The 24,478-nt window shown below is 39.9% G+C and overlaps 1 protein-coding gene across 9 annotated transcripts in view; it reads left to right on the forward strand.

Moving 5' to 3' along the window:
- Window positions 1-24,478, forward strand: part of trps1 (trichorhinophalangeal syndrome I) — a 218,029-nt gene that overhangs the window by 179,513 nt on the left and 14,038 nt on the right. For all 9 annotated transcript variants that reach the window (XM_048530099.2, XM_048530096.2, XM_048530098.2 and 6 more), the window contains exon 5: window positions 20,329-20,451. In XM_048530099.2, coding sequence (XP_048386056.1) covers window positions 20,329-20,451 — 123 coding nt within the window. The remainder of the gene's footprint in view (window positions 1-20,328; window positions 20,452-24,478) is intronic.

Below are 24,478 nucleotides of genomic sequence, written 5' to 3' on the forward strand. Positions count from 1 at the left end.
TTATATACTTTTGGCTATGTCTATGTTGCATTGAGGTTTTTGGAGAGATTTCTGTTGCAGAACCCATCAAGATTTCTCACTGTATCTAATGAAATTCATATCTGTAACTATCTACGTCTCCCGTATGGTGTCAGTTTTGTCTAATTCTGGTCATATCATCCCAGAACAACCTGCCACTTGTGGGATGTCGCAGAGTTAACCAGTGTCCCTTAAGCACATGCCATCTTTGAGAGCCCACCATGCCCTCAAGCTGGATGGAGTGGCACAGAAGTATAACTTCCACTACCCCAAAGGCCAGCAGTGGAGGCTTTGACACCAGATCATGCCACCCTGGTAGGAGGTTGCCAACCGTGTTAAAGTAGTCTCAGCATCGGCAGGAATGCCCAGCAATGTAGCAACAAGGTCAGTGACTGTCTCCACTAGGCCTGTGGAAATGCTCCAACTTCTATCCAGTACCTCACATTCACTCCATTTTGGCCATGCACCCACGTCCCACCGGCACTTGTGCTCTGTTACTCCCATTAGTGCTTTCGATATCTTCCGTCACTCACTGTCACCCATTCTAACCACCAACACCACAAAACCTGCTATATCCTCTGTGCTGCCACCTTATTGCTCAAGACTACTCCTCTTCAGCATCCAAAGTAACGCCCACTTTCATGTCCCTTATAACTTGTTCTTTCTCAGGGACAAAACAGCCCACTGTCTGCCAGGATGCTCTGAACGAAGCTTATCCAATGATTTGACTGAGGCAGGCTGACAATTGTGACAAGCTTCCTGGCTTTGTGTCTGCTGTCAACGTCAAGGCAGGAAATAATCTAACCAGGTATCTCTGGCCGAAGGAGCAAAGCACAAAAAGCTAAGGCAATGCCAGGGAGGGAAATTGTTAACATCCAGCTAGGTTCAGAGTGAAGAGCCCAGAGGTGCAGCCTGGTTTGGTCCATGATGATTGTTGCCAATTGAGCCTTGAAGTCCAGAAGTGACCTGTAAGTAGTTTGGGAATGTGTTATGAGGCTTCTTAGAGGCTGGCACATATTGGACGCCAATGTCTGTGGATGTGGGGTGCATGTGGTCTCTGCATATAGAAACAATGGTGTCTGATGTCCAATATGAAGGTCCTTCAGGGAAGTGGCAAGCTAAAGTCATCACCAACCTCTGATTTCCATTCAGGTTTTCTCAAGGTCTAGGTAGTTCAGCTCTTTTAGTAGTTAGGAAGTTGGATGAGGCAAGATAGGTTGTTCACAAGGCTTTCAACAAGGATTAATGACACTTAACTGCCATCTTGCTCCTGCCTAGTGGGAGACAGGCCTCACTGCTTGACAAAAGCATATAAGATGGAGAAACAGAGACAGCAAGAACTGCAGATGCGGGAGTCAGAGACAACACAGCAGGCCAGTCAGCATCAGAGGAGCAGGAAAGTTGATGCTTCGGGTCAGGACCCTTCAGAAAATTGCTGACAAAGTTGAGATTGGCCTTGCCTCCTCATCCAAAACTGCCACACATCCTACAAAGCCCACATCACTCAAAGCCCTTTCAGATTTCAAGATTCTGTCCTTCGTGTTTACCCTCTTCATCATTCTCATAATTTTGAACACTTTTACCAGAGCCCTCCACTAATGAATAAATTTTTAGTTAAACAGAAAATGTTTGAGAAGCTTAGATCTGGCAGGTTAATGTACAGCTCTGGTTTAGAATGGAGGGAGGCTGAAGACAGGAAACTAGAGGCTGGTTACCTTGACCTCCATTTTTTGGAAGATTTTAGAGTCTGTCATTAAGGATGTACTTGGAAGTGTATGGTAACATGGAACTCGGTCAGTACAGTTTTGGCAGGAGGAGGTCATCCCTGACAAATCTACGAGAAGTCTTTGAGGAGGTAATGCACAAGTTATTCGAAACAGAGTCAGTGGATGTGATCTGTTTGGATCTCCAGAAGGCCTTTGACAAGATACTGCACAGGAAGCTGCTAGACATGATAAGAGCTAGCGTTAGTGTTAGTGACAAGTTACTGGCATGGATAGAGGCTTGGCTGGCTGGCAGAAGGCAGAGGCTATGGAGATGGGCAGCCAGTAACTGGTAGAGTTCCTTTCAGATCCATACTGGGACCACAGCTATACACATTATATGTTAACAATTTGGATAAAGGTAGTGATGGCATTGTTGCTAAGCTTGCAGATGATACAAAGATAGGTAGAGGGAGTCTGCAGAAAGACTTGGACAGGTTAGGAGAGTGGGCAAAGAAGTAGCAGATGGAATACAATGTGGGAAAGTGTGAGGTCGTGCACTTTGGTGGGAAGAGTAGAGGTGAAGATTATGTTCTAAACAGGGAAAGGATTCAGAAATCTGAACCACAAAGTGACTTGGGAGTCGTAGTTCAGGATTCCCTTCAGGTTAATACGCAGGTTCAGTTGGCGGTTCAGTTGGCAGTTCGTGATGTAAATGCAATGTTAGCTTTCATTTCAAGAGGGCTAGAGTTCGATAGCAGCGATGTACTACTGAAGCTGTATAAGACTCTGGTCAGACTGCATTTGGAATATAGTGAGCAGTTTTGAACCCCATATCTAAGAAAGGATGTGCTGTCTTTGCAAGGATCCAAAGGTGGTTTACAGGAGTGATCCTGGAGATGAAGGGCTTGACATATGAGGAGTGGTTGAGGACTTAGCATCTGTACTCAACAGAGTTTAGAATGATGAGGTGGGGTGTATCTGATTGTAACGTCAAGAAAACTGAGGCTCCTGGATACAGTGAACGTTGAGAAGATGTTTCCACTAGTAGGAGAGACCAGCACCTGAAGGCACAGTCCCAGTGAAGGGATGACCCTTTAGAACTGAGACAAAGGAATTTCTTCTATCAGAGATGAGTTAATCTATGGAACTCATTGCTACATGTGGCTGTAGACACCAAGTCTTTAAGTGCACTTAAGACAAAGATAGACAGGTTCTTGATAGGTAAGGGAATAAAGGGTGACAGTGAGAAAGCAGGAGAATGGGGTTTAGAAACATATCATCCATGATCAAATGGTGGAATAGAAGCAAAGGGCTGAATGGCCTAATTCTGTTCTACGTCTTATGATCTTATGGCAGCAGCTATGGAGAGATTATGTTTTGAGTCCAATATTACTTTTCCAGAACAAGAACTGTTATATTGGAATTGAAACATTAACTCTGTTTCTGTCTCCACAGATTCTGCCAGACCTGCTAAGTTTCCCCAGCGCTTGCTGTTTTCGTTCCATATCTCCAGTATCTGTTGTATTTTGCTCCATTTTTTAAAAGTGGACCCTCACATTTACAATTCTTTTATCCCTGGCAAGACAAGTGAACCCTTTTTGCACCACAATCTGTGTTTCTAATATTATTTATATTGAAAGTCAGAGTTGACTCTCTAATCATCAGAATGTCTTGAATATATTTAATACTAGAATTGAAGTGGAATTTTTCACACCCTTGAGTAATGTGGTAGTGGTGAGAAAGTTGTGAAAATGTAAAATGACAAGAGAAAAGTTTCTGGAAGGTCGGCATGTCACTAAGTAACAGCGACTATCTTCCATGTACTTGCATCTCTTTATGGGCCCAGCTCATTTCCTTTCTGTGTAGCTTCCAATTCACTTTTTCCTCTCTTGAGCAACTAGATAACACCAATTCCCAACATGAAAGTAATAGCATTTACTTGGCAGCAGTGATTCATCACATGCTTCTCTGGGCCAAAATCCACCTCTGGCTGGAACATTATATTAATGTATGCTCCATGGGCATGATCATTAACTCTTTCCCTGCACTGCTGGGTGTTGAGCTTCACCTAGGACACTGCAATAACCTGGGTTGCTAACTGAATCCAGGCTGGATGGATCTGGTGCACGAGGATACAGCACTGCCCTCCTTTCCACCACTCTATCCATCAGCACTTCCAGGTTCTTGTTAGTGATCCAAGGAGCTAACTTGCCTTTTTAGGCTAGGTCCATCAAGTTAGTGGTGGAAGGGTACAGTGTGAAAGGCACTTCCTGGCTTACAGCATTTGAAATGGCATGCAGCTCGGTCTTAAATGGGGCATCAACAGTGGGAACACTGGAGGGTCCTGACAGCAGTGAGCACTTCCACCTTTTCTCTTGCCCAATTGCTGAGGTGGGCACAGAAAAACCCAACAGCACACTTACTGATATGAGGACTGGAAGATTATGAGAGAAAAGTTGCCTTTGCGCATAGCGGACTAAGTGCCATGAATCTCACTTGAGAAAAATCTCACTGCGCCAAAAAAAGTGCAGATTTTTGTTCTTGTGTTGAAAGGTATTTATATCAAGTCTGAAATCCAATTTCTGTTTTTATTGATGCTTGACCAAAAATCCTGCATTTGAAGATTTTTGCATTAGATTTTTGGATCTCTCTCTCTTAACCGTGAAGGGAGTATATCAATTCCGTTTATCCCGAAAATGTATGGAACAATATTCACTACATCTCTGCCCACATTTCACAATCTTTCAATATCCTACAATCTTGCACATTCTCCTCACACTTTTGACTTTCCTCTAACTCCAAAATGAAATTAATTTATGTATCTTTAGAACAAAAAGGATTTCAATACTAATCCATTATGGCTGCAGGACCAGTTGGTGAGTCTGGGACATATTTTTAAATCTTATTTTCTGTGTCTTAACTTTGAGCAACTGTTCTCTCAATTAATGAACTTGTAACATTATTTCATCTTAGCAATACATCTCTTGTATTGCACATCACAAAATCTATGGCTGTCACATTTATTGTGTTCCTCTTCCCTGTGGTTATTTTAATTGACCTGTTTGAACCTGTTAATGACACATCTCTGGAACAGGTGGGACTTGAACCTAGGCCAGCTAGCTCAGAGGCAGGGATTCTACTAGACCACAAGACCCTCCCTTTTGATGGTAGATATTTTCTTTTAAAACTTGTTCAGATATGCTCCGGTGCACTTGTGGACCAGGTAAGGCTTGAACCTGGATTTCCTGCTTTATGGGCAGGGTCAATACCACTGTGTCACAACAGTCCTCTCCCGGGAATTTCCAGAAATATTTAATTTACTTGCATATGACCAGCAATTTTATATTTACATTTCCTGATTAATCCAGACGTTTCTAAGTGTTTGCTCCCTTAATCCCTATTAGAGTCAGGTGCTTGCTCTATCAGTGCCCATGAGACAAACAGTTGTTACCTTGTTAATCCTTTCCTGTTTTTTGGAGCAGGGATGTGACGTTCACCAGCCCTAGCTTTTGATTCTCCAAGTGTTGATAAAGAATTCTGGTTAGGATGACTGTTATTTGCTGCTTATACTCACTTTGGGATTGATCTCTTGCATATTATGGCCCAAAGTAGCATAGATTCCTTTTCAGTAATTTTATCTATTATTGTCTTCTCCTCTGATATTCCTGTAGTTAGTCTTTACCCTCCTTGATGAAAATATGTACAGTCAAAATACCAATTCAGTATTTCAGCCATTCCTCAATATCTAAATATAGCAATACAGTACAGCGCTCAGCTATTGAGGTCTAGGCTTGATATTTAGTCACCAAGTCTGTCCGTCTTGCAGACACTCTCTCTCTCTCTCTCTCTCTCTCTCTCTCTCTCTCTCTCTGTCTGTCTCTCTCTCTCTCTCTCTCTCACACACACACACACACACACACACACACACACACACACACACACACACACACACGTCAATGGGGTGAATTCTTTCATCCAATATGTTTGTGTAATTGTAGATACATTCTATTTTGTTCAAAAAAAACCAGCCTGACTCCAAGTTAAAACGCAGATTCTAAACAAGGCCTCACACCTAAAATGCATTGTCTGACCTGAGATGTCATCATGTATACATTCATACAGCCTTTAATTATCTCACAACAATGACTTGAAGGAAATTCTGTAATCAATAGAAATCTGCATCTCCTTTCTAATCGATTGAACATTCAACAGGAGGCGGCCAGCGAGGCATATTTTAGCGTTGTTACCTTTCTGCTGATAAATTCTGGGTCTGTATACCTCCTCTTCTACACTGCACAGAATTTCAAATAAACCTGTTAGACTGTAACCTGGTGTTGTGTGATTTTTGACCTTGACCAACTTTAGTTATGCCAATAGTTAGGGTACTTTTTTGGCTTTAGTGCCAAATCTTAAGAGTTCAGAACATTTCCTCTTCCCTGGTGGAATCCAGATGCAGCTGCTAAAATGTAGGCATTACTAAATAGGAGTGAGTTCCACTGCAAGCCCTTTTAACACAGTTAAATATTGCAAGGAGTCTCATAGGGGCAACATCGAGCAGACGTTGAAAACCGAGCTGTGCAAAGAGATTTTGAGGCAGGTGATTAGTCACAGAGGTGTGTTTTAAGAAATGCCTTAAAAAGTGGAAAAGCAGGTAAAGGGTTGGAGATGACAAGGTTGTAGAGCTGGATCGGGCCAAGCAGCATCATAGGAGCAGGAAGGCTGACGTTTCGGGCCTAGACCCTTGAGTTTTAAGAAGGCAATTTGAGAGTTTTGGGTTTTGACAGCTGAAGGCATGACCACCGATTATGGAACTGTTTAAGGATGGGGATACGTAGCAGGTCAGAATTGGAGGCAGGTATATTGGCAGGTTGTAGGGCCAAGGGAGACCGGGAGAGGCAGTGATTAATTAGCATCTATCACTGACCACCGTAATTCACTTGAGGATTGCTTCCTTGGGTGGAAAACTGTGGAGCCATTCTCCTTCAGGAAGAAGATGGGAAAACATGTTTAGGTTTTATTTTTAACTGAAAATTCCTTGCTTGAGTGAGAAAATGCATCAATTCCTTGGCTTTAATGTGAACACATGAAATAAAGCTGGTATCATTCACATTAAAGCCAATGAGTTGAGGTCCAAAAGATGACCAGAATTCTGACCAGTGTCCTTCAAAAGCAACAAAACCCAGATCACACCTAATGTTTACTTAACAGCGATTAGTCTGGGGCTTTATGACAACCTGTTTAATACCATAACAGTATGCATTTTGTACTGTAATGCCTCATTTTTTTAAAGCATTTATCTGAAAAATAATACAGACAATTGGCTAATGAAAAATAATAAAGGCATCTGCTCTTCAAAATAAATGTTAAAACACAAAGGGTCAGGAAGTTGAATTAACCTGACAGGCATTGCACTGTTGAAGCAGATATCAATGTGGGTCGCCATGATGTTAGTAGTGACTCTCCAGGAAGATGGGAGTACATTGGAACAGGTTACAGCGGGCCTGGATTTAATGGGCTGCTCAGGTTCCTGCACTCCAGTGAAAGCTTACCCACTTCTCCAGTGCTCAACCTGCAGGGATGTAATGTTCAGTGAGGAGCTGATTGATTTAGGGCAGCCTACTGAGGGATCTTTGGATCCGCATCTTTAAATCCCTCAAAGTTGCGACCCAAGTTGATAGGGTTGTAAAGAAGGCATATGGTGTGTTGGAGGCTTTCATTGGCAAGGGTATTGAGTTTAAGAGCCATGAGGTTATGCTGCAGCTCGATAAAACCCTGGTAAGACCACACTTGGAATATTGTGCTCAGTTCTGGTCGCCTCATTATAAGAAGGATGTGGAAGCTCTAGATAGGGTGCAGAGGAGATTTACCAGGATGCTGCCTGGAATGGAGAAAGGGAGCTGGGGCTTTTCTCATTGGGGCGAAGATGGATGAGAGGTGACTTGATAGAGATGTACAAGATGATGAGAGGCATAGACAGAGTTGAAAGCCAGGGACTTTTTCCCAGGGTGGAAATGACTATTACGTGGGGGCATAATTTTAAGATGATTGGAGGCAGGTACAGGGGAAATGTCAGAGGTCGGCTCTTTACGAGGAGAGTGGTGGGTGCATGGAATGCGCTGCTGGCGGCGGTGGTGGTGGAATCAGATACATAAGGGACATTTAAGTGACTCTTGGATGGGCACATTGAGGACAGTAAAATGTAGGGTAAGCAGGGTAGTTTGATCTTAGAGTAGGATAAAAGGGCAGCACAACATCGTGGCCTGAAGGACCTGTAGTGTGCTGTACTGTTCGATGTTCTAACTGGGCCAGAAGTCCTCAGGGTGCTGCAGGCTAATCATGGGCCAGTGCTTCTCTGGGTCCTACTGCAGCTCTGCAAGCAGTGTTCCCTACTGGTACCATATCAGTCCCAAACATAGGGGCCAGGGAGAAAGTTAATTGTTGTGGAGCAGTTGAGTAAGGGGATCATTGGCGTATCACCTAAGGAGCCAAGACAGTTACAACATTTAAAAGGCATCTGTATGAGTGCATGAAAAGGAAGCCTTTGAAGGGATATGGACCAAATGCTGGCAAATGGAACTGGATTAATTTAGGATATCTTGTCAGAACGGAGGAGTCGGACTGAAGGGTCTGTTTCCACGCTGTACAACTCTATGACTCTAAGTGATGGAGAAAGGACTTGCTCCGATCCTCTAGAAAGAAAAGTGTTTTTTATAAAAATCCTTTGACTTTAATCTGTTGTCTACAGTTGGTAGCTACAGAAACTGGTGAAGAGGAGGCCTATCCCCATTATTGCTGACTAATTTTGGGGGTGGATCCTTTAATCTGTCAATTCAGACTAATCTTTGTGGCAAAATCACTCCCATGAAATTGCTACACTACATTAACATTGTTATCTGCCTGTGTGTGTTTTTGTGTATCTATGAGTGGGGGTAGGAGGGAGCTAGTTCATATCTTTTGGATAATGCATTCTGGCTAATTAGAGCACTCGTAATGTATTACAATACAGAAGCTTTCAAACGACATTAATTTCCCAAACAATGCAAAATAAATACACATGCTAAACGTATTATCTATACAAAATGAGTAAAAATATCTATACAAAATGAGTAAAAATTACATTTAAATGCTTCAAAATTCAATAGCTCATTTGAGGCTAGATAAACATGGAGGAATGCAGGAACAAGAATGGGTTGATACTAAACTTTCAAATGTTTGAGTTTGGTTTTAAAGGAAGGGGGCAATCTCTTGAAAAGTAGAAAACTCATTTTTTAAAAATACAGATTTTTTTTAAGTTAGAAGACCCAGTTAACAGTTAAAACTAAGCATTATAATTTATGTACAAATGCTTAATGCTGTGGAACTAAATTAACTGGGGGACGTCATTGACTCAGGGTAGTGAAGCTGTTCCGTAAATAGTTTTGTATCTGTATTGTAGAGTAATTTTAACATGTCTTTAATCAGCTAGGGATTTCTTTCTCAACTAGAATTGGCAGTCTGTAATTGGAAGCAGACTAGTTATTGAATTTGTCACAGAGTATTCAGGGCAAATAATTCCCTATAAGCTGAAATTGGAACCATAATGACAATCAGCGGTAAATCATTTTTAAAAATTAATTTAAAGGATTCTTTCAGGATCTCACACTTCTTCTTTTCCTCCACCCCCAATTCCCACTAAATTAGAGCTGAGGATATGGAAATGTGGCCACTAGTTTTTTTTTAAATATTGTTATCCTATCAATCTCTTCATTCCATGTGTTATCCATTTCTCTGGCTATCACCGCCTTTACAGATTAAACTAAAGAGTGTATCATTGGCTGCGAAATCTAGTAACTGAATGTATTTAATGTATTCTCGTGTCTCCTTTCTCCAGCATGGTTTCATTATCTAACTTTCAATAGCTTGTAAATCTTCCTAATTATAAATAAGTGCTTTGTTTCTGACCAGCTCTTTTTTTGGCAATCCCTTCCTCTCAGAAGGTATCACAGGATATATGTTTCCTTCTGGGATTGTCTAGTTTTGAACAAGGCAGCTTCTAAGTTTTTTTTTGTTTCCGATGTAAGGGATGTGATTTCAGGGGGCAGAAAGCACTGTAAATTTCAACCTTAAGCCAAACCAAGCTGACAAACATGGGCCAGTTTTGTTTCTAGGTCCAAGACCACTAGGAAACTGGGTGAAGTTGGCTGTCCAAACTCAGCCCTGTCATTCTACTTCTGTCTCGGAGCTGTAAGTCATAAGTCACACGACACCAGACGATAGTCAAACAGGTTTATTTGACATCACAAACTTTCGGAGCACAGTTCCTTCGTCACACTTCACCCTACAAAGGGGCTGCGCTCCAAAAGCTTGTGATTTCAAATAAACATGTCGAACTATAACCTCCTGTCGTGTGACATCTGAATTGTTCCACACCAGCCCAACAGCGGCACCTCTACATCAGAGCTGAAAGACCAGCAACTAACCCATAGCACAAGCCAGCTCCAAACTTCTGAAGAGTTTTTGAATGCTCATCAGAAAACATCAAAAATCAAAACTGGACAACCAAAATCAGATTTTTAAAACTGAATTACCTCCTTTCATAGATAATGGGAACTGCAGATGCTGGAGAATTCCAAGATAATAAAATGTGAGGCTGGATGAACACAGCAGGCCAAGCAGCATCTCAGGAGCACAAAAGCTGACGTTTCGGGCCTAGACCCACCTCTGATGAAGGGTCTAGGCCCGAAACGTCAGCTTTTGTGCTCCTGAGATGCTGCTTGGCCTGCTGTGTTCATCCAGCCTCACATTTTATTACCTCCTTTCATTTCTGTGTTTTGGTGCAAAGGCAGCAGTGAAATCGTCAGCATAATTTTCAGATCGGCCAAGTAAAAATCTGAATTCTCACTCATTCTCCAGCTTTGAGGGTGTCCTGACAGTTTGGTTTTGGATGTGGTCATCTGTTTATTCACCGGAAGCCATTATTGAAGTCCTGTGGAGACACTGAAATTTGACAGTTTATTTGCCGTCAGGAATCTCTGATTCAGTAGGAATCATTGGATAGTAATCTGGGTATGAGTCCTATAATGCATACAGCTGTAGTTTGAACCCTGCATTTTATATACATGTATGCATGCTATAGCTGTAAAGAAAGAAAATATGCATTTAATTTTGGTGTGTGTTTAGTTCTCAGACTGTACATGGTGCTATGCAACTGTTTAAACACTTTATGAAGTGTGGTCTCTGCGGCAAAATGGAAACTGTGGAGCAAATGGGAGAAATGTAACGAATAAAGCAGTTTATAAGGTACTGCTTGCTGCTATCATTTCAGATAATTGTTGGGGAAATGAGATCTCACCAAGGCTCAAAGTTAGAACTGAGAAACTGCAGGAAGCATTGCTAAAAGAAGTATAATAGACAATATCTTTCATTTTTGGGCAAAGGAGAACCTTGGAAAGCCATTTTGCAGGAAGTAGATTAAAAAAAGCAAATGCAGATTCTAAATTCCATAAGTAACAGGGGCAGATAAACGAGTTCTTGACTTGAGGAGGAAAACAAAATTACAAATAGTTTCATATTTTCTGCCTGCTGCTCTGGTTGGTGTCAGCTAACTCTTATGTAGGTCAGAGCAAAAGTCTAAATTTATCACTTACATCCACGCCCTACCAACCGCAGTCAGAGTGATTGAGTGATCATTTGAGGCAACCACCCCAAAGCTCAGAGGAAGGTGCCTGTTTCGTCCAACTACCTGAAATGATATTTTGCTTCTGGACTTTCAACCTGGGTTAGCTGTAGGTCATGCCTTGTCACACTTGGAAAGTGCGCCAACTGCTGTCTACCACCAAAGGATTTCTAATCTTGTAATGTAATACCTTATGAGTTTAACAGGTATAACCTACAGTAATTATTTTCTAATAACTCTGAGTAAGTGCAAATCCCAGTGATAGGAACTAGATAATTATTTGAATTTAAGTATTCTTGGCCAACAAATTCCAAGATCATTCCTTTTTAAATTTCCTAAGTAGAATCCTGAATTCCAGTGGAATTTTGAACAGTTTTGTTCTTTTAGGCTTCAATGAAATTAAACAGAATTGAAGATTTTCTCACTTGGAGATGGAGTAAGATGGGGTAGGGTGGCTGTTGGGCAGGATGGGCTCATTCCAAGCCACAAGCTGCTCATTTAGGGCTACATCTGAATCCGTGTTGCGGACACTTCCCAGTAGCATGCATCCTGTGAACTACAAGTAGTATGTAATTACGTAATGAATGTATAATTACATAATTAATATGTAATTACGCCTTTTCACAAAACCATTTGTATCTCCCAACATGGAGGCACAAAAACAGGATTATTGGGGAGCATGGGTAGAGACTAAATGGGAGTGTAGGATTGTTAGGGAGAAGACAAGAGGAAGTGAATTTGGTGGAAGCAAGATAAAGAATAATTCTACCAGGGGAAATTTGCTCATGCAATTTGAAGAAGTAGAAATAGGTTCAGTGAGGTTAAAGAACTAAGAGCTTGGAAAAATAGGAGAGAATCAATGGATTAAATAAGCTTGATAACCATCTGGAAAATTATGATTTAGTTTTGGTTATAAGGACATGGTCTGTTGGGAGATAGAAGGAGTCGTTGGAGGGTAAACATTTAACCTCAGTCACACAGATAATCTTCTGTTATGTGGTACCACTGTCCTTATTTTCAGCGGGTTAGACGATATTAGGTTGGAATAGTTAACAATACCTCCTTGAACGAAGGTGACCAGTGTATGCTGACATTTCTAGTAACACTCCCAGCCCATCTATGAATCAAAAAAGATTGAGATCCAGGTTTAGAGGATGACAGTTTAGAATGAACAAAGGGGAGAGGGTCAGAGGACAGGAGGAACTAAACAGGCCAACAGTTCCCAATGTAAAGATGGACAGGAGGAAAAGCCAGAACTGCTTGTTTCCCAGGGAATTGGGAGAACAGTCACATTTCGTTAAAAATGCAAAAATGTGGAGATGGAGATGACATGAGAACTCGGCATGTTATTGAATGTAGAATTCATTGAGGTGCAGATGAAACTTACCTTGCTGGAAGGGTGTTTATGAACACTTCAAAAGGAAACAATTGAAGAGTACAGCGAAACTATGGCAGTAACTGAAATTCGGAGATGGTGAAGATAAATTGGAGAGACAAAAGATGGTAAGGGCTGATTGGGCTCCAAATGTTATTTGAGTTTTAGATTGCTCCTGAGAGAAAGGAATTTTTTTTGCATTGAAAGACAAAAAGAATAATGGAACAGGGCAGTTATGTATATTGAGTAGATGCTGCTAAAGAAAGTAGCTGGGGGCATGTATAATATTCTGTGCCTGGCTGTGTCATGCTTATGCAGGTATTTTTCTCGAGCAACAATATCTGTAACCTCGAGGGGAGAAAAAAACTTTAGAAGTCAAAGAAACAATGCAAATTTTAAAGTATGAGGGCAAAATATTTTGAAGTAAATTTGTTGCATTCAGTATAATTGCTAGTTGCACAGAATGATACTAATGAACAACACCATAACATACTGTATTTATGAAAACCTTTACTTCTGGATTTTGTGAATGGAACATCTGCCAATGAAATCATGCAACTGTAATACCTGTCCCTAGTGAAGGCAGGAGTAGTTTTTGTTCTGTTCTTGGAAGTAAGTTAGGAACACAAACACTGGCTGAATTTTCTTTGTCACTTTTCCTTGCAACTGTTGCCATGACTATGATCAGAGACTAGGAACTCAACAATTTTGTTTTTTTTTAAACCTTACTGGCAGCACTTACATTAGCAAACATAAGAAAATTGGGAAGTATTAAGAGCATCAATGTGCCTGTTGATGGCATTCAAAACAAACAGAAGTGTCACAGAGCAGCAATTCATAAGTTTAATATGTAAATTGTTTTTATAATATTTTTCATAAAGTTTGGAACAGAAGTGCGCTGAAATCTTGTTTAACTAAAGTAACAACTGGTGTAAAGAAATCTGGAAATAATAACATCTGGAGTTTGAACATCTGACATTTGACATAATGTCTGATGTCTGTTCATATCTTAAAGATATTGGATTGACATTTCAGCATATCGTGCTGCAATACAAAAAGCAAAGATATGTGCTTTAAGGGAAAAAATTAAGCAAATGAATCATTCACAAACCATTCCCAGGTGAAAGGACTCAATGGTTGGAAACTGATATCCAGTATTGTAGCCAGATGTTTTACAACATTCACTTCAGTTTGTCTTGTTATTTTCTTCTGGGAAAATGTATTTCAATTAGATAATATCAGAATCCATGAAAAGACCATTTGGAGAGTGGACAAGTCTGCATGACTTATGACTGTATGGGAAATTGGTGAGTGTGACAGCAAAGTAATATATAAGCTGCACAATAGCACACATCGAAGTCCACTTTGAGCATGTCAGACCTGAATAAACATAGGCGAAGGGCAAAACTACAGGGTCAGATTGGCCAGTTTGTTCTGCACCCCAGCAAAGACAATGTTCTACCATGAAATAATGTTCGACAAAGGGAGAAAAAAAAGAACTTGGACATGGGGGAAACAAAGACAATTGGAGCTTTCTTCTACAGCAGCTGCAGAGCCAACAAAACTGCAAAAGCAGAAGCTGGCAGAACAAGATATGTATTAGTTTTTGCAGATGGTGGTGCAGACAAGTTGGAGATTGAACAGGAAGTCACGTGCTTGAGGTATTTGATGGGGATAACCTATTACCTCACTTAGCTAGTCTAATCACTCCTGAGACCCTTACTTCTGCATAATTAGAAATTATCGCATTTCCCTGTACTTGACTAAAGTACTTGACTAAATTATCCAACAATGTGCAGGATGCAAGCTACACAAAGCCTTTCTGTTCAAATCGAGTCCTGTATTTTTCCTTAAAACAAGGTTCAGAAGCAAAGTTTGTTTTATGCTGCCAAGATTATTAGATTACCTATGATAGAAGAAACTTTGTGACACGTGCCTTTGAGTTTGTAAATAATATCACAAAACAGTTAATTTTATGACCAAATACACCAAGCATGTTCCTTCTAATGTTTTGCAAAATAACGGTGCTATTCACACAGAGGAACAATTTGGATATTTTCTTTTACACATTCTTGCTTGATAACTATCATGCATTACAGACATCGTGAAAGAAAGATTAATATCCTAAGGACCTTAATATATTTCAACAAGCAATTGCACAGCAGCTAATATTGTTGCTTGTGCTATGCTAATTTTGTTTTGGCTATCACAAAGGGTGTAATTAGATCTTTTGGAGTTTTATTGACTGCATTATTTCTGCACAAAAGTGGGAGAAGAGAGAGTAAGGTCCTGAACAATACCAAGAAATATATGTTCTCTACAATTGTTTGTGAGCATGAACCAGACCTTGAGGAGATGTAATTTGTCATGCCAATTGTTTATTAGTAATGTTAATAATCACTGTGCCAGTAGTGGTCTCAATCTTAGTTTTTTTCTGTTTAAAATTTGCAAACTTATTGCATTGGAATTCTAATCAAATATTGTTACAATTTAGTTCAATAAAGATATTGACTTTTTCACATTAACCAAAACGATCAGTGGTGAACCAAACATTTATAATGATGGAATTGTGGTTTGAGGGATGGAGGATGTGGATAATGGGAGGGGTGAATTTTTTTTTGAAAGGGTAATTGTAAGACTGAGTTTTCAACTGTTTACTGCTAACTGAAAACATTTCTAGAATCAAGTTAAATTATTACAGTCATTTCAAGTTTTATAGCTGTGCAGTCTACCAGTACTCATTGCTTTTGGCTACATTCATTTTCCTTGTATCAATGATTAATGGACAATGTTGAATGTTGGAGTGAGCAGGCATCAGCAAATGCGAGATTGTAATTAGTTTAGCTGACGAGTCCTTCAATGGCACTTGCATCTGGATGGAAAAATTACCCTATAGGGAACTGGCTGCTCACCAGGTTTTTTTTTCTGTAATACATTGTGAACGCCAGATGAATCAAGTGCTTTTTTTGTTCCAAGAAACTGCTTGACTCTGAAGGCAGAAATATGCCTATAAAAGCTATCTACTTTGAATATATCTGAGTACAATTATTAGTATTGTACTCTCTCTGGCTATTTTTGGTGAACACTCGATTTATAAAGATCTTTGAAAAAAATAAATTTTAAAACTGTTAATACTTTTTGACAACTTATTAACATGTTTTAATTTTTGAAAAGTACTTACGGAAAGTGAAATAAAATGGAATCATTTTTCTACTATAAGATGTATCTAATTTCCCAAAAATGTGGTTATGAATTTAAGAAGTCCCTTTTTTCTGCTCCTTTGTGAACAGTGGAGCATGTAATTTTAAACGATTGCAAGTCTCAGACCTGAATTGATTAAGAATAGCTTGCATTTACACAATGGTACGAGGGTTTTATCATTCAATTCTCTCTGAATTGCTTACCTACAAAAGAGGATGAGAGCATTTTATATCACTTGATATAACTGTTTTGCACTTCTGCCCACATGGACTATGTTATTGGCATTTTAACAGTTATAATGGGCAGCCGCTGAACTTAACATCGCTTTCAATTAATTTCACCCATTCAGAACTGTAAATAACATTATTAAACAATTTTTCACAATGGTCATGTTCTCTTGGCAAAAGAAGGTAGCATTTAAAACATAAATGAATAGAGAAGTATTCTGAAAAAGGACAGAGAAGAATTTGAAATTTGTTATTTAAAATTTGTATCTGCACATTTGGATAAACCATAATTGTCCTAAAATACAAGCAAGTTATTATAATCTGATCAAATATTTTCACAGCTTGTACAATCATAAATTACACTTTTCATGAAATGGAATACATTATCTGGCATTATCCAGCAGATGTTGTACACCCTAGGAGCAGACTTAAGTGGAGTGGGGTACTGTGCAGCATAGCCCTCCAAAGATGAGAATCCATTCTTGTATACATCCGTGGAAAATAATGAGATGTTATAAACATTTCTAGTCTGAGAAACCCATTGTTATTCATGCTGAACTGTATCAGAGCTGTGATCTACACTTAAGCTATAAGTCTGAAACTTTTTGTGTTTCAGTGTGACAGTCCTGTTTAGACTAATTCTGCTAAATTTCTCTGTTTCCCACATTTCTCATTCTGTGCTGTTTTAATTTGTAATTTTGGTTAGACCAGTTTCTCCATCAGGACTGGACTGAGATTGATTGAGCTTATTCCACTTAACACCTCGCAGTCAGCAGAGAAAAGATATTTTCATTTAGGAACCTAGCGTGGTCTTAAACTTGGGATGCAGAAATAAAGGTTCTTACCTTCACTGTGTTAGGACATTTATTTATTGTCTTCATCAAGTTGGAATCAACAATAGGACAATTTGAAGTCACGATTGGTTTACTCATGTACATAAAAATTAAACAACTTTTGATTACATATAATTTAAGGAGCAATGGCTTCACTCATATTCTGTATCTGTAAAATCAGGAACATTGAAAGGGTCGAAAATCTGTATAAAAGTGTAGCAAAAATGCTTGAATATGTTCACACTAAGCAAAATCTTTCAGCACTGTGCTGTGCACGCTATGCATATATACATACGATAGTGGGCTGCAAGAGCAGGTCAGCCAAAGTAGTCTGTAATGGATAACTGACTTGCTGACTCTGCAAAGCTGGATGGTTGCAACTCCAGCGACATTCAAAAAGCTCGTCAGCATCCAGGATAAAGCCCTTCATGCGAATGCTACCCTATTTACCAACATTCATTCCCTTCATCATTGGGTCAGTGCGGAAGCAGCAATGCACTATTTGCAAGAAACAGTGCAGCAAATCAACAAGGCCTGCCCACCGACATCATCAAAACCTTTGTCTTTTTATCGCTAGGAGAGCAGGACAGCAGATGCATGGCAACATTTCACCATCTCCAAGTTTCTTTTAAGTGACTCACCATTCTGATTTGGAAATTACACTGCTGTGGCTTCACTCTCATTGGAAATCCTTACCTCCACAACACTGAGAGAGTTACTATCATAATATAGACTAGTTCTAGAAGATAGCTCACCATCACAATCTCACAAATAATTAGGAATGGGCAATAACTACTGCTCCTGCCAATGACAGTTACACGAGAGAATGAATTTTGGAAAGTATGTGTGGTGTAAGTATTTCTCAATCCGGTTTGTTTGTAATCTTACATTCAGTGCAATGAGGAAAAAAAAGTTATAATGCAACAAAATGGAAATTTATTGGATACAGAATTAAATAAAACATCCAGAGCAAGCCCCATTTTGTTTAACATTTAGCAACAGAAAATTCTAAGCAATCTTCAATTGGATCAACGTACTGAAAGGTTCAGCACGTCTGGCTGTTCAAAACAACATGTCTTCAGGCATGCAAAGTTTGAATAAACTACTTCTAAGTTTTAATATTCAGAATCAAAGACACCAAAAAAAATCTTCAGCTAAAGTCCAATATTTCACTTTTCTTTAGTGAATGACATGTATCAGGGAAGGGTAAGGGAGGAACAAAGAGACATTGAGTGTAACAGAAGAATAAATGATCATGTATAACACTGGCATTGTAGCACATTACCATTTTACATATTTGTGTGAATGTCCTCAGTTTCAACAGAAGCATTAATGTATTTTAAAACAGCCTCAGTTTTAATGGTTCAGTGGTAGCATTTTGGGCTGAGCTTTCTTGATTAAATCACCATCCAGAAATGGCCTTAATTTTGTGTCTGCAATTTATATAGCAGCAGTTTGATTGTCATCTTCCTGTAGACAGGAATGCAGAAGCCCTGTCTGGAACCTCCATTGCATTAAGGATGGCCAATAGACTAGGGAAGCTGGAGACTCGATAGCAAGGCCTACAGGCCCACTGGGAGAGGTGCGAACTCCTGAGGCAGGAAAGAGACCATAGGGTGCCTGAAAATTGGGGGATCCTTACAGAACAGTGGAAAATTAAAAATTACAGCAGACAGCAGCTGTCAGGTCATTATTGTGGAGTCACAGTAAGGTGACTGTAGCATCTTAGCAGGTCTGTAGTGGGATGAATGAGAAAATGTGTTGAGGCCTTTCCCCAACACACACAGACAGACACACGCACGCGCGCGCGCACACACACACAACTCCAACATTTTCAGTTCCCATCCATCAGGAAAACCATCGTAGCAGTGTCAACGTTCCTTCACTTGGCCCACTAATGAGCCTAATTAATATCTCTGTCACTGTAAGAGGTTGGTCTATGCTGTGTTGAACATTCTTCCTGCAAGATCACTCAACTTTGTTCATGGTCCCACTTCCTTAATTGATGTGCGGAAGCTGGAAAAACCTAGACCTCTGAGTCAGACTTTGAAAGTTCAAATTCCCCTCTAGTAAGTTGAGTGCATTGCAGAAGACTGCAGAGTGAGCAAGTCCATGACCAATTTTAATTCATTTTCAAATCAGGACCAGTGATATAAAATCTGATCTCTTAGGGAGCCAGTCTGAATCATAAAATACAGATGTGTTCTGCTGGCATAGCTTCACCAATAACACACTGCACAAAATGACATTGGCATCATTTGAGATTGTCAATAGGTGAAGGTTGTGACACAAACGAGGAAGAAATTAGATGGACCCCGTCTGAGGATGAAGGATGAATGGATTAGGACACTAGCTGTATTTGCAGCAGAGGTGTTCAATGCTGCAGATGTAGAAATAAATAATAAAAGAAATATATTGTGAGATTTAAATCTGAATTTTGGGGTAGGACACAAGTTTAAAGTTGAAACTGGGCATGCAGCCACAGAATTGGTTATGTTTCTGTACATGAGCATCTCACACAATAGGTCTTCTTCATAAGTGTAAGCTTGGGGCTAGTTATATTAAAATATCTAAAATTGCTAGAAAAACAAAGTCGCTGGAAAAGCTCAGCAGGTCTGGCCACATCTGTGAAGGAAAAAACAGGAAAAAAATGGTTCTGAGGAAGGGTCACCGGACCCGAAATGTTAACTCTGTTTTTTCCTTCACAGATGTGGCCAGACCTGCTGAGCTTTTCCAGCAACATCTGTTTTTGTTCCTGATTTACAGCATCCACAGTTCTTTTGGTTTTTATCTAAAATTGCTGCTCTGCACTTATCGATAACATTAGATAGATTGATATTGAAAATCCACTATTTAATTTGTGATTTGAGAGTTATAACTGTTGTATTTGTAATATATCAGGACACTTGTGTTGTTTAAGTACAAAAGATATGAGTTACTGAGAAGGTAAAACAGGGTACTTTTCTCCCCACTTACTTAAAGCTTTCAAGTAAAGTTTTTTTTTATGAGAGCTGCTAATGCAAAATTAGTTGTTTGCTTTCAATAATGAATATCCTACAAGTAGATATCAGATTAATATAACCACTAACTGCATATTGATGTAGTAATGCTTTTATATGTTTTCTATATTTAATCTACCAGTGATTTGTTTTTATACAATTCAGTTATTGTGAAGAAGCATAATTAAAAGTGACCTTATCGTGATCAACTTATTTTCGTGGTTACTTCTGCCAGAAGTTAAACAAAACACTTGTGTTGATTTGTCCTAACTTCACAGATCACATGATATACCTTTGACCTTTTGCTGTTGCAGAGACGAAGAGGCTCTGGAGTTTTCTGTGCCAACTGCCTGACCACAAAGACCTCTCTCTGGCGAAAGAATGCAAACGGTGGATATGTATGCAACGCATGTGGCCTGTACCAGAAGCTGCATTCGGTAGGAAGAACCCAGTAGTTGTTTGGGAAAATGTTTGTAAAGTGTGCTCAAACTGGCCAGATATGTCACATGGTTCCAGTTAATGAAATCCACTCCTTTGCTGCTGCAGTTAATACTCTGAGGGGGGGCTTCTCACGATTGGCCACTGGAAAATCAGCTGTCTTTCATTACATTACAACATAAGCTGGTGGAATACAATTTGTGTGTGTGTGAGAGTGTGTGTGTGTGTGTGTGTGTGTGTGTGTGTGAGAGAGAGAGATGTGTGATGTGTGTGTGAGTGTGTGTGTGTGTGGGGGTGGTTTGGGGCTGGGGGTTGTTTGGGGCTGGGCGTTGTGTTTTTGAGGGGCAGGGTCTAATGTTGCATTTGGTTGGTTCCGATGAAAATCAGGAAAGGATGTTTGGAAAATTTTAAAATGTAGACAAGGTGTTTAGTATTGTTACAAGTGTATTGGCACATATCTCTTAACACTTCATAAGTCACATTATGAGTAACATTTTAGTAACAGCTAGGAATTGTAGATTTAGAAAAAGCCAGAAGGTAACTTAATTTTCTGTGAAAACAAGAATAATTGTTAATAGTCATTTTTCATAACTCTGCCCCATTATAAAAGGTAGTCTGTGAGTTCTTCTGCATGATTTTAAATACATACGATAAATGTCAGTGTAACAGACTTTTCAGCCCAACTAGTCTATCCTGATAAAAACCGAAAGAACTGCAGATGCCGTAAATCAGGAGTAAAAACAAAGTTGCAGCAAAAGCTCAGCATCTGTAAAGGAAAACAACAGAGTGAATGTTTTGGGTCCGGTGACTCTTCCTCAGAACTGCTCACCGGACCCAAAATGTTAACTCTGATGTTTTTTATACACAGATGCTGCCCGACTTGCTGAGCTTTGCCAGCAACTTTGTTTCTAGTCCATCCTGGTGTTTGTGATCCTCTCAATCCCACCAATATCATTGCAATCCTCTATTCCCTTCTCCCTGACCTGCTTATTTGGTTTCCCCTTTATTTCATCTATATTATTTAGTTTTGTATTGATTTCCAAAGAGATCGAAAGCTTTTATAATGAAATTTGAATTTCCAATTAATATTGAAAGGATGACTCAATATGATTTTAGGTTAAAGGTTAGTCATATTGACTAAACATACCTTTGCTGGCAACTTATACTTTAAACCACAGAACAAATGGCTTCGTCTTATATGTAGCGTAACTGAGGAAACACATTTCGCAAGACTTTAGTCAGGCCTGTTCTGGAGTACTTGTCCAGTTCTGGTTGCACTGTCATAGAAAAGGTATCATTAAACTGGAGAGGGTTCAAAAGCGATTTACCAGGATGTTGCCGGGTATGGAAAGTTTGAGTTACGATAAGCTGGATAAGCCTGGACTTTTGGCACTGGAACGTAGGAGGTTGGGAGGCAACCTGACGGAAGCTTATACAGTAATGAGCTGTATAGATAGACATAATGGTAGTTGTTGTTTGTCTAGGATGGAGATTCAAGTCTAGGGGACACATTTTTAAGGTGAGAGGAGAGAGATTTAAAAAAGACATGAGGGACAATTTTTTTACACAGAGGGTAATTTGCATGTCGCATGAACTTCCTAAGGAAGTATTGGATTCTGACACACATACAACTTTTAAAACACGCATAGATAAGTACATGAATTGGAAAGGCTGTACAGATATGGGCCAGGAGCAGGCAGGTGGGACAAGTTTAGTTTGGGATAATGTTTGACATGGACTGGTTAAACTGCAGAGTCTGTTTCCCTGCTATATGACTCTAGAACTATGACTCTGTGTTGGTGATAATGGGAACTGCAGACGCTGGAGAATCCAAGATAGTAAAACTTTTGTGCTCCTGAGATGCTGCTGGGCCTGCTGTGTTCATCCAGCCTCACATTTTATTATCTATGACTCTGTGTTGTTCTTTTAGTAGATTAGTAATTCTCCCAAAACCAATTGATGCCTAATTCCCAAGGGTTGACTTTTGAATCTTTTATTTTACAGCCTGGAAAGGTGGAATTCCAGAATTGTCTTTCATGATGTCATTTTTCTTGGATACTTCTCCCTCTAGCTCAGGCTAGGCTAATCTTCTAACCTTGTTTCAACAGCCCATGACTTTGATTTTTTCAATCTAATTCCAAGCTCCCATCTGCGTTCCTGGGTAGTGAACTATAGTGTCTTGCTACCTGTAGCTGTTCTGCCTTCTCTGGATCCTGCCAGACTAATTGTGAGTTTCAGGGATATCTTAGAAACCCTTCCACTCTCAAAAACCATGGCCAGGCAAATCCCATGGCCCATATATCCAGGTAGAAATGCTATCCTCAAGAGCCTAACTCTTTCATCTTGAAAATAAATGGACAGCTTAAAGCATACTATTTACATCTTCACTTTCTCACCACTTTGCTGGGACTTTGGAGGCACTCTTAGCATGCTTACAGTTTGCAATGTCTCTCAGCATAAACACCTAGGACCTTCTTTCTAGCATAAGTATTTTGGCTCATTTTAACCCAAGCTTGCTGTCTGGCAGCAAGACTTCAGAACAGGTCAGTCGACTATACTTTAAAATAAGCACTATTGTCTAAATACTGGCTTTGTAGGAAACAAACACTCTAAGAACATAAAATAAGGAGACCTGTAAAATTCCCAGCAACAGTAACCTTCACATGCTTGCTGCTGTTTCAGGAGCACAGTGTGAAATCTTATTGAGATCTGAGTCATGAGACCTGCAGTATGATGCATTGATAGAATTAGGCACGTGCATAGTGAAGCCCATCTCAACGTTGATATCATCTTGCTTTATCTTCTCTGCTTTTCATGAGTGGCATGATGAGATTCTCAACAGGCAGCAGCGAAATGCAAATTGAGCATCATCATTGATTGTTAAATGCTTTTTTAACACCACAACTCACCTGATTAATATTCAGTCTCCTGGCTTTCCAAACTCACCAGACCATCTGGTGGACAAGGGACAAGGGAACCAGAGCGAGCACCCGGGGGATGGACCTCACCACTTGAACAACCTTAGTGCCAGAAACTGGTCGCCAACATCTTTGCGCTGTCAGTGGGATCTAGCCACATGCACCCCACATTGTCATCAAACATGTGCTTCAGTAATGCGCCTTGGGTTACACTAGCAACTATTATGCAGCAAAGACACGGTGTGTCAGGATGTTGATACTCAAAAGCCCATGAAGGACTGTGGACAGCTGCCACTTTGAAGAGCATCAAGCACCATTCCTTTCCCAGAATCTGTGTGAATAAACCTTGACAGCAGAATTCATTTATTCCATTTATCATTAGTAACTGCTAGGTTAGACTTAGAAGTAAGTTCTGTCATTTGTTCAATTCTTAGAAGAGCACTGTTAAGAATATTTGAGTGACGACAAGTAGAATTGAATAACTGTGAAACCATCTAATTTGTGAGGAGCATATTCTTTTTGAATGGCTGCTCCATCAGCCTTTTGCATTGTATTTAATTTTGGCACTTTCAATTCATAATGTACAGTGTTCAGCTGGAAATAATAACTCGACAATAATAGTGATCAGCATTAATGTCTATGAATTTATGCCCAGCTATTAGCAATTGACTCTTGGGAAGAATGACACTGGTTGACATTTGGAGAGGTATTTTATTAGGCTGTAAGGAGCACTTTATGTGACAGTTTTGCAATTGGCTAGGATATTGATCATCAGTCAAAGTTGGCAAAATCCACCCAGCCCAGCAAAGCACATTCTAATGATATTTGAAGCCTCTGCATTAAGCATTCCATTGCTTTTGCAAACCTCATAATGTCTGTGACCATTCAGCTCTGGAAATAATGTAGAGTGGATACATTGTGTATGCAGAAGCCAATTCCTGCCTGGATTTTACCCTGTGGAAGGACTCAGGAATTCTGGAGAAATGGGAAGAAGGAGAAGGTGATGAGGGAGGAGTGCATTTGTGTCTTCCTTGTGCAGCTCACTCTCCTGCATTGGACGAAAGCCTAGTCCAATTTCTGTTTAGGTACCCATTCACACAGTGAATCT

Source organism: Stegostoma tigrinum, chromosome 5 (assembly GCF_030684315.1).
Source record: "Stegostoma tigrinum isolate sSteTig4 chromosome 5, sSteTig4.hap1, whole genome shotgun sequence".
Taxonomy (NCBI): domain Eukaryota; kingdom Metazoa; phylum Chordata; class Chondrichthyes; order Orectolobiformes; family Stegostomatidae; genus Stegostoma; species Stegostoma tigrinum.